The sequence below is a fragment of the Setaria viridis genome, chromosome 9 (assembly GCF_005286985.2).
Source record: "Setaria viridis chromosome 9, Setaria_viridis_v4.0, whole genome shotgun sequence".
Classification (NCBI taxonomy): domain Eukaryota; kingdom Viridiplantae; phylum Streptophyta; class Magnoliopsida; order Poales; family Poaceae; genus Setaria; species Setaria viridis.
In genome coordinates, this window is record NC_048271.2 from 52,165,018 (window position 1) to 52,181,868 (window position 16,851).

General features: G+C 50.4%; 3 protein-coding genes across 4 annotated transcripts; 1 reads left to right on the forward strand and 2 right to left on the reverse strand.

The window, feature by feature from the left end:
• Window positions 1-934: 934 nt before the first annotated feature.
• Window positions 935-5,108, reverse strand: LOC117840093 (uroporphyrinogen-III synthase, chloroplastic). 2 transcript variants are annotated; one of them, XM_034720549.2, is made up of 10 exons: window positions 4,840-5,108; window positions 3,863-3,950; window positions 3,563-3,629; window positions 3,184-3,302; window positions 2,970-3,065; window positions 2,634-2,689; window positions 1,994-2,079; window positions 1,538-1,672; window positions 1,326-1,377; window positions 935-1,247 (listed from the first exon to the last, which is right to left on the reverse strand). In XM_034720549.2, the coding sequence occupies exons 1-10, from the start codon at window positions 5,014-5,016 to the stop codon at window positions 1,233-1,235; spliced, it is 891 nt and encodes a 296-aa protein (XP_034576440.1). In that variant the 5' UTR covers window positions 5,017-5,108; the 3' UTR covers window positions 935-1,232. The 2 variants fall into 2 exon arrangements, with proteins under 2 accessions (XP_034576440.1, XP_034576441.1); XM_034720550.1 differs by lacking the exon at window positions 4,840-5,108 and adding an exon at window positions 4,462-4,512.
• A 5,334-nt stretch (window positions 5,109-10,442) lies between these two features.
• LOC117836870 (tyrosine decarboxylase) lies at window positions 10,443-12,831 on the forward strand. Its single transcript, XM_034716388.2, has 2 exons — window positions 10,443-12,341; window positions 12,493-12,831. Exons 1-2 carry the CDS (start codon window positions 10,697-10,699, stop codon window positions 12,618-12,620), a joined length of 1,773 nt encoding a protein of 590 aa, XP_034572279.1. The 5' UTR covers window positions 10,443-10,696; the 3' UTR covers window positions 12,621-12,831.
• Window positions 12,832-13,427: 596 nt separating this feature from the next.
• On the reverse strand, window positions 13,428-15,043 carry LOC117836871 (tyrosine decarboxylase). Its single transcript, XM_034716389.2, has one exon. It carries the CDS (start codon window positions 15,041-15,043, stop codon window positions 13,448-13,450), a length of 1,596 nt encoding a protein of 531 aa, XP_034572280.1. The 3' UTR covers window positions 13,428-13,447.
• Window positions 15,044-16,851: the final 1,808 nt, after the last annotated feature.

The window sequence follows — 16,851 nt, forward strand, 5'->3', positions numbered from 1 at the left end:
TTTCATCGGACATCGACCGCTAGGAGTGACCTTATTTTTTAGACAGCGGCGGGGCGCTCTCGGTCTCTCGGCTCGGTGTCGGCCGCTCGTTACCTTGGCATACGTCCGCGAAGGCGACGTTGGCGGCGCCGCCCGTGCAGTCCGATTATGCAACTGCGTCCACTCGCCGGCGGCGAAGCGTTCGCCGTCGTCACGCAGCTTTTGACCAGCCGTGCTTAGTTTAAGTTACTTGGACCTGCAACATATGACGGAGACGTTGATGACGATTGGTTCCGTTGTTGGACTCGGAAATTTCTGCCACCAATGAACCTCGGTTGCTAACTACTAATCAACCGGCTGCAGTAAAAAAGTGCCGTAGACTTGCGGTGACTCGTGACGCTGACACACCGGCCGTATGTGCCGGATCTATAGAGGGTAAAACGGGAAAACAAACTCTAACGGGATGGGCTTATCGTTGGGAGAGGTTAACAAGCTCATGACGGAGGGGTTTTCTTGCAAGCTACGATTGGCTTCCTCGTGTTAGATTCAAAGGCGAGACGGAATCTTTGGTGTGAGGTCGGGGGGACGGAGATTCCGTAGCCTCGCGGTATTCAGAATCTCCTATCATTACTCCAACGGCGAAAGATGCAGTGCCTCAACGCACACAAGCACCACTTAGCGTGACGACAAGACGCAGTTTGCCAAACAAAGACGGCACTGCTAACCTCGTTGAAAAAGACGAATGGAGAGAGAGAAGAGATGGCGCACGCACGCCCTATACAGGTTCTGAGGCTACCACAGAAAAAAAAGGTACAGTACAAGTACAGATATGGGCCTTTCAGCCCGGGAAACACTTTATATGGCCCAACTGAGCGCCACCCGCCCACCCCCCCTATGGAAAGGCAAAAACATTTGCAGCTTTACTCATGCATCGACTTCCTCGACAATTGACATGTACAGGTAACAAGGACTCTCTCATCTTCTTATGAAAATTAGTAGAAACAGTACAACTTGGCGCCACATCACAACACTGAACCGCGATTCAGAACTTGTTCACATGCTACCCTGTACAGCTCACACAATTTACAGCTAGTTTAATCACAACAGATGATCAAGTTTCACTGACGAAACAACATTAGGCTGTACATCAGGCGTGATAAGGCCAAAGAAGCAAAGAATTCCTGAGTCTACAGCCGGCCAACAACGTCAAGAAGCTCCGTCATGCGTCATCCGGTACAAGGGGCTGCCCGTGTTCAACATTTTGGGGCCTAAAGCAGAAACAGGGAAGGCTATGACGGAAGAAACCAAGAAAAATCAGGATAGGACGCAAGGATAAGATAAGAAACCTCTTTTAATTGCCTGTGGCCTCTGAGCGCTTCAAGAATGCTTTCAACCCACCTGTGAAAAGCAACATGACAAGTCAGGCTCGTACAGATTAGGCAGTAGTCAAGGGCTGCGCAATATTTGGTGAGAACAGCAGTTCGAAATGTTCAACATCCCTGACGTGTGCATGACAATTGGATGATGTTGTTCAAAGGGCAACATGATGTGTGCATACCCTTCAAGTCCAGGGGTTGTTGGATAATATATGCTCTTCAGACCCAATTTCTTCGCTGCAGAGCCAGTGGTCTCACCAATGCAAGCGATGGAATTATTCCAGTTATCGACTTTTGAGATCAGCTTTAACCAAGCCCTGCATCACAATGATGACAAAAAAGACTGAACAATGGAACCACATATAAAAGCAAACTGTGGCAAAATGGAAGTAAATATTGGGAGGCTGACGGTTCAAGGAAAGTCAATCCAGGCAAATGGCATATTTCAAGTTTTTACTTGTGTATATGGATGGTTAACTGGCATGGCATGCTCCCATTTTATAAGGTTAAACTGAGCTTCCCCAAAAGTATTTGATGTTTAAATGTTAGTATCTCATGATCGATTCAACAACAGCTTTACTTTGCACGAACCAAGATGATTTGTGAAAAATTTATCCAAATGTGCTTGCTATAATTACTTCAATGCGGAAGGAGAAGCTACTGCAACAACTGGAGCTGAAATAGCAAGCTTTAAAGTTAGTGGTTCGACATCTTCAACAGGTACCTGCATGCATACACAACACCTTAATATTATTAACAGATGTCCAAAATCCATGCACAGGAATGTGATATAACAGTGATGCCAATTATTTTCTGGTTCTTACGGTAGAAATCTCTACTCTGGTAGTCTGGTGATGCATGCAAAAGTACAGAAGTAAATGACACTATTAAATTAAAGAATGCTAGACATGTATATCTCAGGTCCAGAGTTCATCATTAGATTAAGCATCTGCAGAGTGAATAGTTGAGCAAGAGATTGAGTTCAACAGCTAACCAAAATTTTAACCAACAAGAAATAAATAGACAAACAACAATAGTTCAGCTTACATTGTCGTAAAAGTTCAGTTCGTATGAAGATCCATACCTAAGCACAAATGAAATTGATATAGCAAATTCTCAACAGCAACAAAAAAGATTCATGTTTAAAAAAGGTACCACAGACCACAGGAATAAGTTCAACAGGATGTGGAAAGACTTGTTTGTGCATGTGGTGAGAAAGGAGATGATTGTTAGAAAAGGTAAATGAAAAAGTTCATCCCACATAAGTGAAAAAATTACGGTTGTATATGTATTCAGTCTTGTCACATGAAATCCTCGATCTGATAGCCCATCTTCTGCATTAGAAAAAAAGTAACGTAAATGCAGATAGAGATAGTGTACACAGTTCCTGAATAAAAAAAAAAGATTAAATCAAGAGCATCGATCTCATACACCAAATTAAGAGCTCATAACCATAAAATTTCAACTAGAAGACTGAATATTGACTGGGGATCAAAATCAATATGCAATACCGTGAAGAAACCAACACTCCACTTCGAAAAAAGTTAATGTGAGAAACATGTGGCCTTAGTGAAAGCAGAAGAAAATAATAACGAAAGAAGCAAACTGACTCACGAATTTCATGGCTTGCCTTTGCTGATGCAGGATACAACACTTTACATGTACTCTCACTGCCCCTGGGAAGCTCTGAGGCCAAAACTTCACCCATAGCTGATGAACAAGGAAAATTCATTAAAGCTGATAAATAATTGAGGATGAACAAAAGAGCAATAAATCTTGAAAAATACAGACGTAGCAAGGACATCATAGAAACCACAAGAGAATATACCTTTGGAAGGTGAAAATGCAACCTCAAGAGATTGATCATCAGACTGTGATACTTCATCAAAAACCTTTGCAGTTCCTGCTCCAACAACCGCTACTCGCACCTTAGGACTTCCAGCTGCCCTGGCATTGAATTATTGTGCAGCTCGCATAAAAAATGGCAGTCTTAGGTTATGTTTGATCTGGTGATGCAACAATTATTTGAAATTAAGGAATTAAGTATGTAGAACTATAGAAAAGAGATATACCATGTAGTCTGTTAACTAATGAAATACTGGCACAAATATTTGTGACAAGTTACAAGGAATGAAGCATAAATTGAGGCATAATTACTACTTGTACAGCAACATATAGCACATAACTGCAATATGCTTGAAGCTTACTTCCATCCCTGAAGGAACACTGCAGCTGCCTCAGGAGAGCTTATAGTAATCCAGTCAAACTTGTCATCTGTAAATACAGAATTCCATTGAGACTAAACCATGACTTTCCAATTGCATTTGTTTTAGAGCTAGTATGAAGAGGAGAATATCATGAAATGAACTACTATAATATCTTCTGGAGAAAACATATAAAAAGGCTAAGAGGAAAGACTGGATATGTTAAGTGCTGTGTATCCAAAGAATAAAACTCTGAAAATGAAATTGAGTGGGCGAACAGTACAAAGAAAGACTAACACTTACTACGTAAGACATCTGGAAGCCTATATGTATCAGGGCCATCAACATGCTTAATAAGAGGAAGTTCCAGAGACTGTATATTGTGCTTTTCCTACAGAATCCAATTAGAAAATTGATGTAAATGCTAGGCAGCAATCAACAGAATAACTAGAAAGAACGACTAATCTCTGAACTTATGGAGACCAGCAGTAATTTAAACAATATTAGTCTTTTGTAAGATGATCTTTACATGGTTATCCCACAAGTAACTTAATTATTATCAGAATCTAAGTATATTCATGATTCAAGTCACCCTGAGAAATTTTCAGCAGACTCCCAGGTATTGTCTTCACTAAGGACCATGGTTCAAGTCTGCATGAGAGTTTTATTCTATTTTATTTTGCCCTGGCATTTTTGAAGGGCTTGTGATTGTGGGTGCCAAAGATCGAACCATGGCCTGTAAGGCTGTAACCATCACAATTGGTGATATTGCCTACTGCCCCCCACGGCAGCTCCCTACCATTCGAAGTCAAATTGATCAGAATCGACAATGCAGTATTGACACTAGGCTCCATATTTTTTTAAAAATAAGGGAGCAAGGACTAAGATGGAAGATAAAATACCTTCCAAGATGGAACCATAAATTTGAAATCACACATCACGGAAAAGTGGAAATGCCTACTGAATCTGAACTCCTGATGGCAGTTTCAGAAGGACGATGTAGTAGTCAGCTCCATTAGCAATCAGTAAGCTACTGTACAAATTTTGCAATGAGGTCCTCCATATCACGCCCCATGTTAACTCTCCCGTGAAGGAAACCAGTAGAATTCCCCAAGCTAGAACAACAGGCCGCATGTCTAGCACGCCGAGAAAGGCAATTAACCTGCAATACTCCTTCAATTTCGCAAACTGTTCGTACTGCCACATCCTCCGTATCTCTAACTACAGATTTGAAGACGAAAGCACAATGGGAGAAGTAAGTACCCATTGGGGGGACTCACCAGCGCGGCGATGAGCTTGGCGTTCTTCCCCCGCTCGCGGGTCACCACGACGTCGGGCGGGGGCGAGGAGCACCCCAGGAACCTACCGGTGGCTCCGGCTCGGAGCCTTCCTGCGGGTCGGGCTTGGCCAGAAGGTGGGGAAGGGAAGGGGAACGCCAGCGAAGAAGAGAAGGCCATGGCCGCATGGAGCTTGTGGGTGGAGGAGACCGGAGAGGAAGACGCTCTGGACACGGGCCCCACGCCTGGATCTGGGTCTGCGATTCTGCGGTCGCTCCCAGTCCGTTTCACTCGGCGTTGATAGCGGGCCGTTTGGGCTGAGCGTTATTTGGTGGGTCAGTGGGTGACTTGTGGGCCGTGAAACGTGTGCTCCTCTTCTTTTCTTTCAGAAACACGTTCATGCATATACTCCGTCACAAATCATGCATGCATGAGAGAATCCAAGCTGTGCGTCGACGGTTGATCAATCGTGCCGGCCGCGGCCGCCGTCGCCGTCGCCGCGACGAGCTCCTCCCCGCTTGCGTCCGCCACGGCCCCGAAGTCGACGAGGGACTGGATGTACTCGCCGTCGCGTGGAACACTTGGCCGTAGCTCGATCGAGTTCAGTAGTAGGTCCGTGACCTGGAGCCATGGGAACGCCCAGAGCACCATGTTGCCGAAGAAGTCCATTGGCACGGCAGAGCTGGCTCTGCTCCTGCAGTTCACCGCCACCGCCCTCACCTGGGTGAACTCCTCCGGCTTGAGGTCTCACCTGGGTGAACTCCTCCGGCTTGAGGTCCCGCGCCGCCGCGATCTTCTTCCACACGTGTGCGGGACCTCCTCGCCGGCGAGCGGGTGCCCGGTGGGGTAGACGCGGTTTTCCATCGTGCGGTTTGCCGTCGTGATCTCCATTATTTTGCGTGATCTCCACAACGTGTCAAGATCGACTCAAGAACTGGAAGCCACCTAGATGAATTGTTGTGCGATCGTGGATATATTACTCCTGGAAGCTTAGCCACAAACGCTGCTCGCCGTTCGTTGGTTTCGGACTGCACGCAAACCACGCATTGCGCGCGCGGGGTCCTCACCGGTCGTGTGGCTTTTGTACATACCATGCATGCAATCTCGACCAAGGTATGGTCTGCGTGTGATGACGAGCTCGCCACGTCGCGCATATAACCAAAGCCATTTTTAATTCTTATAATACGTACGGAATACGCGGCTCTATTGCAAAATTGATGGAAAAAAATGTCAAAGTTTGTTGAACCGTCACTGTGGATGGATCAGTCACTGTTGCACATGTCACACGTGTAAGCTCTCGCACCACCACCGGCGCGTCACTGGTGTCCGCCTGGGTTGCCACACGTCCAAGGGCGGAACATACATCCAGGTTGCTTTCAAGCGCATGAAAAGATTTCCGGTGTTTGGTTCGGATTTCGGAACACTTGGAAAAAAGAGGAAAGTCTGTTGAAACTGACGAAAAGTAGTACCATGTAACTAAGAAGTTCTTGCACGGACTTGAAATAACTTAATTCGTTCGGAAGAAATAACAAAGTACCTACTACTTGCATGTTAACGCCAAGCTATTATTAGCTATATAATTATCATCTCGTCTTAGAAGTTTGGGTTTTTTTTCTAGAATATGCAGGAAAGCTGCATATCTTTGTATTAAGAAGAAGAGAATGTTTGAAACGTTATAACGCGGGTTAATAGGGCACACGGTTTGAACAACGGTGGCAACACATCCATCCAACCAGTACAACCATAGCGTCAAAGCATCCGCCCAAAGCAACCAACGACGACGGCAAAGCATCCGCCTGAAGCAACCAACGATGGCGGCAAAACATCCGCTAGAGAAGAGGGGGTGGCAAAGCATCCACCAGACGATGATGACCTAAGCAACCCGGACGAGGTGGATGAATCAAAGCGAAGATAGGCGCCCAGCCGGAGACGAGTGGGAGTGGGGGCGGCATTCAGCAACGATCCCTGTAGTGACGGCAGTAAGAACCCGTTGAGCTTCCAAGATGATGCCTCAAGGGAGGGGGCAACGCCACTGGCGCCGTCGTCGTCTGACCAACACGGTCAAGAATTTCACCGGAAGCTCACTGTAGGGGAGGGAAAAGGAGGAATGAATGACGCCTTCAAGAAGGGAAGCGACGCCCGAGAGCGTCGTCGTCATTGACCCGCAAGCAGGCACAAGACTTTCTCCTACACCCCATTTCTTCCCCAGAAATCACCGCCGCTACAGGAGCACGGGGACCGTCAGGCGCCAAGGAGCCGAAAAATGCCGCCACATAGCCAGTTGTCCGATCCCCTCACCGGCGGAAGCTGGCGCAGCCACCAGAGAGGGGATTGGGGGGGAGGAGGGCGGCCACCCAGCCTGCAGCTCCCTACCATCGCCGCCCTCGTTGCTCGCCTCTGCGGAGCAGCAGCACGTTCAGCTTCTCGGCTCCTGCCGGCCGCGGCCTCCTCATCGCCGGCGCCAGGAAGGCCTCCATGGCCGCAACCGCCGCCGCCACTTGCTCAGGGGAGAGGGGGTGGCCACCTGGCCTGCAGCTCCCCGCCATCGCCGCCCTCGTTGCTCGCCTCTGCCGAGCAGTAGCACGTCCGACTCCTCGGCTCCCGCCGGCCGTGGCCTCCTCCTCACCGGCACCAGGAAGGCCTCCATGGCCGCAACCGCTGCGGCGACCTGCTCCCCTTCCGCCGCCGCCTGCTCTCGCTGCCTTGCCGCCGCATGCCACGCCGCTTGCCCGCAGCCCCCTTCTCCACACAGATCAGGAACCGAGATGGCCGGATCCGGCCACCAGGGCGCCATATCCACCGCCCCTCGCCGCAGCCGTCACCCCGCCGGCGGAGCTGCTCCGCACAGTCCCACCCAGTACTGACGCGCACAGCCCGAGCGAGGAAGATACCCTGCCGCCATCGTCATAGGAGCCCGTGCGGGCTTCCGACAGCCCCTCCGGTGGCAGCAGGGGAGGGGAGGAGAGGGAGGGGACGGCGGAGGCCGAGGTCGTGGGCGCCGCCCGTGTCGCCCGAGCGGGGACGACGCGGGGGCTCCCAGGATGCAGTCCCCATTCCTCGGTACCAGTCTTCGAGAACCCAAATGGACAGTTCATTCCGAAGCTTGGGGTTTTAATTTCCATATAAGAAGTAGTGCTTCCAAGAAGAATCTCAAGCGGAAGAACGTCCTGGACAACTACTGCTGTGATGTGTCATCTGTGGTGACCATGCTGCCCCTTTGTGAAGCAATTATGGGCGCACCTTTTGACTGGCGTGCTGATCGACTACCGGCTCCATGGACTGTGAAGCCGCAAGATGACTTCCCTTCGCAGGCCTTCTCCACCATGTTCCTGCTCTGTTGTTGCTGGCAGAGGTGGAAGCACAGGCATGATGTCGCCTTCCGTTCTACTCGCCGTCGCCGGGCAGCCTGCAGGACTGAAGGTCAACTTTGGCACCATGGTCTCCCGCACGCAGCTCTCCCTGTTGATGATTTCTGGTGCTCAAATTTTGCCACGCGAACAGGCGATCCTGCTATCTCCACCGACCTCCCCTGAAGGAAAAAACGATCCTGCTATCTCCACCAACCCCCCCGAAACGCCATACGGCAAATCCATCCACCGGCCTCCGGAATCGAATGGAATCCAAAATACAGGTGGAGACGTTTTGTTCCCCGGTAATTGCCTTAAAAAGAAGTTTGAATCATGCATCACGACGACATGAATCGTCAAGCATCAGATAACTTCTATTCTTCCAGAGCACGAAAAACGTTAAACAACTTTCCCAACTACTGTACTACGCAACTACTACGTAGTTCGTACCTGGCTACCTGCTGGTCCGTACTTCTTTGCATTCGAACTCTTTTGGTTTCGTTTAACTCTTCTTTTTTTTGGCGCACGTTTGCACCTTTCCACCAGCTTATAAATAGCTAGAGAAGGCGATTCTTTGGTGACAAAAGAATTCTTTTTCCATGCTGATATTCATCTGCAAGGATATGAACTAAATCTAGTCGATTGATACGTATATACTTTGTAAATTTAAATAACAGGATGTGTGCTATTTATTACATTTTTCAGTTCTTGTGCCATATAATGTCTGAGGTAGACAGAGTGTTCTAGCTAGTTGTGGATTGGTTTGGTTGGCCAGTAAAAATTAAAATAGCACGCTATGTTCCTGAGATGCAACATGCAAATCTTAATGCAAAAAATAAACGCGCAAACAATGTCATCTGACATCTGCGTGGAGATGAGGACATTAAAGTCTTCCGTATGAACAAACTTTAAACAAATAGTCTCACAAAATAAAGAAACAACTGATGAACCACAGCACTTGCCGTCATCGTTAATGTCTTAATGACAAGTCCATACGTGTTAAACTACAGGCCTCACGGGTGTGTAGTGCAGTCGTTACACGTCGTCTTCAGCGAGACTTTGGGACGACGTCTATGTTTACCGTTTCAAAGCTTGGAAACATGCTACAACAGCCAGCGTTCAGGCTACTGTAGCAGCTGCTGCATGCTGTTGCTGTTCCATTATCCTGCTTGCGCTGCAACCTAACACAGTCGAGCGGCTTGCTTGCGCAGCTGCAGCAGCCGGAAGTAGCGCAGTCGAGCAAGCTCATGGTATACTAAACACATGGATCGGAGTCCTGGCACGTTTCGGGTGTACGTGGTCAAAACTCAGAGGTGGAATGTAAGGACGAAGGAGAGTTAGCTAGAACTAGACGAGAGAATGGACCATCTGTTTGGACCATTAGGGTCACCATTAATTTCGAAAGCAAACAAGAAACATCAATTTGTAGTGCTAATTAACAATAGAGGAACTGATTAAGCCTCTTGTTTGGCCAGGCTCTGCACTGTATGGCTAGCAGTTCCAGGCTTCCAGCATCTCATTCAGAGAGTTGACCCATTGATCAAATATGCCAGCTGACTGAGCTAGCTCGTCGATCAGTATGTATAGCACATGTGCCTGTAGCTATCGTAGGTCTTTTTGGTTGAACATGAACTCGTAATTTATTCAGTATAATGCATTGCGTCTGGAATTCCACGTATCAGAACAACCCTGTGCCTTACTTGTTGATCGTTCTTTCTTTCGTTGATTACTTAATTGTGTACACGAATACTTTTATATCCATGGTATTTGGAATAATTAATCTCTGTAGTCCACTAATTTGATCTAACATGGAAATGGAATAAAATGCACATCAATTAGCTAAAACTAGGCTCCCTTCAGTCGACATGACTGGAACAGTCAGGTTAAGACCCAAGGGTCCAGAATTCTTACACTAACCTCTGACGGTGAGCGAGCTTCCTTTCAAGTTCGTAAACATATTGAAATAAGCCGAGCCTAGCCGCTAATTTAATTCTTCCTCGGTGCTCATCTACTGGGAGAAGCTATGGGAGCGCGGGAAAAAAAAATACAGTACATCTGATCTGAGTTACATTTGGGCTCCTGGGTTCCTGGTAGTACCATCAACCAAGAACCATGCCTTTTTTGACTGACCACCAAGCACAAAGTTGACTCCATTTCCCGTTTACTTTCAATTTTTTAATTCGTCCGCTCATTTTTCTTTTATAATCCCAGCAACGCAGAACCTAGAACCATCACGAAAACATCAACACACAACTACACAAGGCGTAAGCGTAGCAGACGGTTGCGACTGAATCATACTTTTTTTGGGAAGAAAAGGTTTAACAAAGACACCCATAAATAACGTCAACACACAACTACACAAGGCGTAGGCGTAGGTAGGTTGCAGGTGAGGTGAGGTCGGCCGAAGATGTGGCGGCCGTTTGCACCTTACACCATTTTATAAATAGCTAGAGAAGGCGATTCATGTTTTCATCAGCCTCGATACTGCATCATCTTCTTTCTCTCACTACTACATGTGGAAGGTGCAGCTAATTGGACCGTCAGTTCATCAATCACTTGTCTCTGCACCTCCCCACCACGCATATATGGCGCCGCCTTCGCACTGCTACATCAGCAATGGCGCCCCACAGAACGGCGTTGTCGTCCCTGTGGAAACGGGAACTCTGCCGCCGCAGGACTCCCACCTGCTCGACCCCGACGAGTTCCGGCGGCAGGGCCACCAGGTCATCGACTTCATCGCCGACTACTACGCCCGCATGGGCGAGTACCCCGTGCACCCCAGCGTCAACCCCGGCTTCCTACGACGCGAGCTCCCCGCGGACGCGCCGTCGCGTCCGGAGCGCGACGCGTTCGACGCGGCGCTGCGGGACGTCCGCGACCTCATCCTGCCCGGCCTGACGCACTGGCAGAGCCCTCGCCACTTCGCGCACTTCCCGGCGTCCAGCAGCACCGTCGGTGCCCTCGGCGAGGCCCTCACGGCCGGCATCAACGTCGTTCCCTTCACGTGGGCCGCCTCGCCGGCCGCCACGGAGCTCGAGATGGTCGTCGTCGACTGGCTCGGCAAGGCGCTCCACCTGCCCGAGAGCCTGATGTTCTGCGGCGGCGGCGGAGGAACGCTTCTAGGCACCACGTGCGAGGCCATCCTCTGCGCCCTCGTCGCCGCGAGGGACCGGAAGCTCGCGGACATTGGGAGCAGGAGGATCGGAGACCTCGTCGTCTACTGCTCCGACCAGACCCACTTTGCCTTCCGCAAGGCTGCCCACATCGCTGGCATCCACCGTGACAACTGCCGCGAGATCGCGACGTGTCGCGATGACATGTTCGCGCTCTCGCCAGCCGAGCTGCATGCCGCCATGCAAGCCGACGTGGACGCCGGGCTGGCCCCGCTCTTCCTGTGCGCGACGGTGGGGACCACCCAGACCACCGCCGTGGACCCCATCCGCGAGCTCAGCGCCGTCGCGGCGGCGCACGGCGCCTGGGTCCACGTGGACGCGGCGTACGCCGGTTCGGCGCTCGTCTGCCCGGAGTTCCGCCACGTGATCGACGGTGTCGAGGCCGTGGACTCGTTCAGCACGAACGCCCACAAGTGGCTCCTGGCCAACAACGACTGCTGCGCGCTGTGGGTGATGAGGCCGTCGCTGCTCGCGGCGGCGCTCCGCACGGAGCAGGAGTACATCCTCAAGGACGCGGCGGCGGAGGGGCACGACGTCGTGGACTACAAGGACTGGTCCGTGACGCTGACCCGCCGGTTCCGGGCGCTCAAGGTTTGGCTAGTGCTCCGCTGCTACGGCGTCGAGGGTCTACGTGCCCACGTCCGCGCACACATGAGCATGGCCGCTTCGTTCGAGAGCATGGTCAGGGCTGACGCGCGGTTTGAGGTGACGGCGACGAGGCAGTTCGCGCTGGTGTGCTTCCGGCTCCGGTCGCCGGAGAAGCTGGGCGGCGAGGAGACCGCCAACGAGCTCAACCGGAGGCTCCTGGAGGAGGTGAACGCGACCGGCTCCGGGCCGTACATGAGCTCCGCCATGGTGGGTGGCATCTACATGCTCAGGTGCGCCGTCGGGAGCACGCTTACGGAGGAGCGGCACGTCCGTGAAGCGTGGAAGGTCTTGCAGGATCAAGCTGCTTCCCTCCTCCGTAAAATGGAGATTGATAACGGTGACGTCTCAACAACTCACTCGTTCACATTTCAAAGGCAAAAAATGATGACACATATAATCACCAGGATAAGATATATAGGGAGATTAATTAACGACCAAGCCTTTAATTTGTCTCAACTAAGCTACCTCTTGACATTGCAATTCGGCAGGAAATAGCAGTAGAATGGAGATCACGACAGCTAGCACGATGGTGAAGCCCATCTACGTACTCCACCGGGCACCCGCTCGCCGGCGAGAAGGATGCATATGCAACTACTGTCAGTTCTTAAATATATGACATTTAAGATAAAATGATTAGTTAAAAACTAATCCTTGCTGGTCAGCTATTGCTCGCCCCGGAATCTTTGTTTTTGCGCAACTTTCTATTTTAAAAATGATATAAGCTTATGTACATAACTTTTCTGTACAATGTTGCTAAAAACTTCTCATGATTCTTTTTAGTACAATTTTTGATAATAACGTTGTCGTCACTTGACTTTAACGCTTAATATATCCATTCAACTTGTCTAGATAAATTTTTCATGATAATTTTTTTAGAAAACTATTCACGAGAATATTTCCGGAAAAACTTTTTTCAGACAACTTTTATGCATAACTTCTACAGTTAATTTCTCGGTACAACAGCTCCTGAATGATAAGTTGATAACCTTTTAGCATAAATTCCATGATAAAATTGTTAGGATTGCTTAACTTCGTTTTTTAACTTTTCTAGACAACTTATACACATGATTTTTTTTCGCCACACCACTTTTGCAAAAAAGAAATGTTTGGAATAAGTCTCCAGAACAACTCGTTCAACTAAGTTTTGTGCAAAAACTTGTTATAAAGACCTGACAAGTTCTTTAATTCTGGATTCTCGGTTCTAGAAACCAGAACCAAGTTCGGTTGTTTTACAACATAACACAAGTATGTTTTTTATTTGATAGGCGCCACCTCGGCATGCCATTCCTTGAAAGCTTGGTGCGGGACGAGGGCTCCAACACCCCGCCGGGCAGCTGTTCCCTTGCAGCCTTACCACTGGGCTACATGCCCATCCGCTAACACTTTTATGCTTATTCAAACTAAAATAAATTGACGCGTTGACAATGCATAACTCATTTCAACTTATTCGGCAACCACGCTGTAATTGATCTCCATTTTACGGAGGAGGGAAGCAGCTTGATCCTGCACGACCTTCCACGCTTCACGGACGTGCTGCTCCTCCGTAAGCGTGCTCCCGACGGCGCACCTGAGCATGTAGATGCCACCCACCATGGCGGAGCTCATGTACGGCCCGGAGCCGGTCGCGTTCACCTCCTTCAAGAGCCTCCGGTTGAGCTCGTTGGCCGTCTTCTCGCCGCCCAGCTTCTCCGGCGACCGGAGCCGGAAGCACACCAGCGCGAACTGCGTCGCCACGGTCACCTCAAACCGCGCGTCGGCCCTGACCATGCTCTCGAACGACGCGGCCATGCGCAGGTGGGAGCGGACGTGGGCGCGCAGGCCCTCGACGCCGTAGCAGCGGAGCACGAGCCACAGCTTGAGCGCGCGGAACCGGCGTGTCAGCGTCACGGACCAGTCCTTGTAGTCCACGACGTCGTGCCCCTCCGCCGCCACGTCCTTGAGGATGTACTCCTGCTCCGTGCGGAGCGCCGCCACGAGCAGTGACGGCCTCATCACCCACAGCGCGCAGCAGTCGTTGTTGGCCAGGAGCCACTTGTGGGCGTTCGTGCTGAACGAGTCCACGGCCTCGACACCGTCGATCACGTGGCGGAACTCCGGGCAGACGAGCGCCGAGCCAGCATAGGCCGCGTCCACGTGGACCCAGGCGCCGTGCGCCGCCGCGACGGCGCTGAGCTCGCGGATGGGGTCCACGGCGGTGGTCTGGGTGGTCCCCACCGTCGCGCACAGGAAGAGCGGGGCCAGCCCGGCGTCCACGTCGGCTTGCATGGCGGCATGCAGCTCGGCTGGCGAGAGCGCGAACATGTCATCGCGACACGTCGCGATCTCGCGGCAGTTGTCACGGTGGATGCCAGCGATGTGGGCAGCCTTGCGGAAGGCAAAGTGGGTCTGGTCGGAGCAGTAGACGACGAGGTCTCCGATCCTCCTGCTCCCAATGTCCGCGAGCTTCCGGTCCCTCGCGGCGACGAGGGCGCAGAGGATGGCCTCGCACGTGGTGCCTAGAAGCGTTCCTCCGCCGCCGCCGCAGAACATCAGGCTCTCGGGCAGGTGGAGCGCCTTGCCGAGCCAGTCGACGACGACCATCTCGAGCTCCGTGGCGGCCGGCGAGGCGGCCCACGTGAAGGGAACGACGTTGATGCCGGCCGTGAGGGCCTCGCCGAGGGCACCGACGGTGCTGCTGGACGCCGGGAAGTGCGCGAAGTGGCGAGGGCTCTGCCAGTGCGTCAGGCCGGGCAGGATGAGGTCGCGGACGTCCCGCAGCGCCGCGTCGAACGCGTCGCGCTCCGGACGCAACGGCGCGTCCGCGGGGAGCTCGCGTCGTAGGAAGCCGGGGTTGACGCTGGGGTGCACGGGGTACTCGCCCAGCATGCTGGCGTAGTAGTCGGCGATGAAGTCGATGACCTGGTGGCCCTGCCGCCGGAACTCCTCGGGGTTTAGCAGGTGGGAGCATTGTGGTGGCACAGTTCCCGTTTCCACAGGGAGGAGGACGATGCCGTTCCGTGGGGTGCCATCGTTGATGTAGCTGTGCGAAGGCTGAGCCATATTTGGGTGGGAAAACTCGCGAGATTAGCTGCACCTTCTACTTGTAGCGAAGGTAAGGAGATGTTGCAATGTCGAGACTAGTGAAAATTTGAACTGGCTTCACATCTATATAAATATGCAGGTGGTAGGTGCACACGCGCAGAGGAAATCCAAAACTACACTGGACCGTTGCTTCTCGAGGCAGAAGTCGATTTCTCCTCTCCAGATTGTGCTCTTCCTCCCACCGTTTCGTCCTTTCTCTCTCATTTCTATTCCTCTCACTGGACCAAAAGCTTCAGGAAGCTAAGTTTGGAACTCAACGTACTCCCAAACTCCGGTTACGACTATCTAACCTTCTCGAAGCTCGAGCCCCCATCCCCTCCTCCCTCGACTAATCCATCAGGGAGCCTCTCAACTCCTCAAGCAATCGAGAAGCTCGAGCCCCATGACTCCTTAAGCCTTTTAGGAGGGCCCGATGCTAGTATTTCAGAGGCTCCAATGGTGACGGTGTAAGAAAAATGACCCTCTAGTCATAATTGTGATTCTAGTGATCGAATGACAACATTATATTGGGACTAACATATCAAAAATGAGCACTTGTAGGGTTTCATAGGTTCCATGGATGCAATACAAAGAAAGGTATTGGAGTTGTTGGAGTGTGAAAAAGTTCATTGGAGTGCAAGACACATCAAGAATACATCCATGCCACCAAAAATGCAAAAGTGATCATCCAAAGATAATTAGCACAAGCTTAGAGAGTGATTAAGTGTTAGGATATGCTTATAGAGAGTGAGTGCAAAAAGGCGTTTCTACCTTGTGATTGGTTCAAGAAGTGAACCACCATTGTAAGCTTAGTGTGCTGACCTCTTGGGGTCTTGGTGGCTCACCGGCAAGTCTTCGACCCTCCAGCTTGGTGTGGAGCAGCGACGACTATTATGTGTGGGGGATGAGGAGACCCCCTTCATCATGGAGAATCTCCGTAGTGGAGATGGCATTAAGGTGACTGGAAGAGAGGGAGTGGTGAGCTCTTGCCTTTGTGACAAGCTTCTCATCCGGCTTGGCGAGAGCCTTTGTGACGAGCACAAGATCTTGACCGGGAGAGACTTGGTGACCGGGAGCATACCTTGGTGGAGCTCTAACATAGACTAGGGATAGCATTTGTCTACCAATACCACGGGATAAATCGTCATGCCGAGTTTGTATCCTCCCTAACCCACCTCTTTACATTTCCGTATTTCTTACTTGCAACTTGTATGCCTTTACTTTCATAGAGTAGTTATTGCTATGAGTGACTCTAGATTGCAAACTCTTTGTGCGTGGGAAGTTTCACTAGATGAACCATATATGCATATTTAGATAGCATGGTCTACTCTATATTTTTATGCAAAGTAGTGGAAGCTATATGTTAAGATTTTAGTTTTGCCTAATTTATCCCCTTTCTCTTCTAGGATACGAGCTGATTCCTTTGAGACGGACCTCCCATGGACCTTGATGATGATGTCGTCGGCAACAGGACTCCTAGGAACTTGATGATGACACTCCTAAGGGCTCTGGAGTAACCATGTCCTGAAACTCTTAGACTCCCGTGTGGGCCTACACAAAAAGGATCCATTAAGGCCAGTGGCGGATCCAGAAACGGGCTCCATCCCGGGCTAACTAATATAATGCTTAAAATCTTACTAGCCATACACTATTAGATATAACATATTTTTCAAAGGAGACAAATAATTATATAATTATATTGATTCCAAGTGTTCAACCAATAGACTCAAACAATACATAGAACATTGAAGATAGAAAAGTACCAAATTAAGAGTCTTCCATGACAA

Excerpts from the sequence above, each read along its gene's own strand:
- LOC117836870 (XM_034716388.2), top strand. The coding sequence starts at position 10,697 with ATGTGGAAGGTGCAGCTAATTGGACCGTCAGTTCATCAATCACTTGTC. Across the intron at positions 12,342-12,492 it reads TAAAATGGAGATTGATAACG|GAAATAGCAGTAGAATGGAG; the intron begins GTGACGTCTCAA and ends GCAATTCGGCAG.
- LOC117840093 (XM_034720549.2), bottom strand. The coding sequence starts at position 5,016 with ATGGCCTTCTCTTCTTCGCTGGCGTTCCCCTTCCCTTCCCCACCTTCT. Across the intron at positions 3,303-3,562 it reads GTGTTCCTTCAGGGATGGAA|GGCAGCTGGAAGTCCTAAGG; the intron begins GTAAGCTTCAAG and ends ATTCAATGCCAG. Across the intron at positions 1,673-1,993 it reads GCTTCTCCTTCCGCATTGAA|GGCTTGGTTAAAGCTGATCT; the intron begins GTAATTATAGCA and ends ATTGTGATGCAG.
- LOC117836871 (XM_034716389.2), bottom strand. The coding sequence starts at position 15,043 with ATGGCTCAGCCTTCGCACAGCTACATCAACGATGGCACCCCACGGAAC.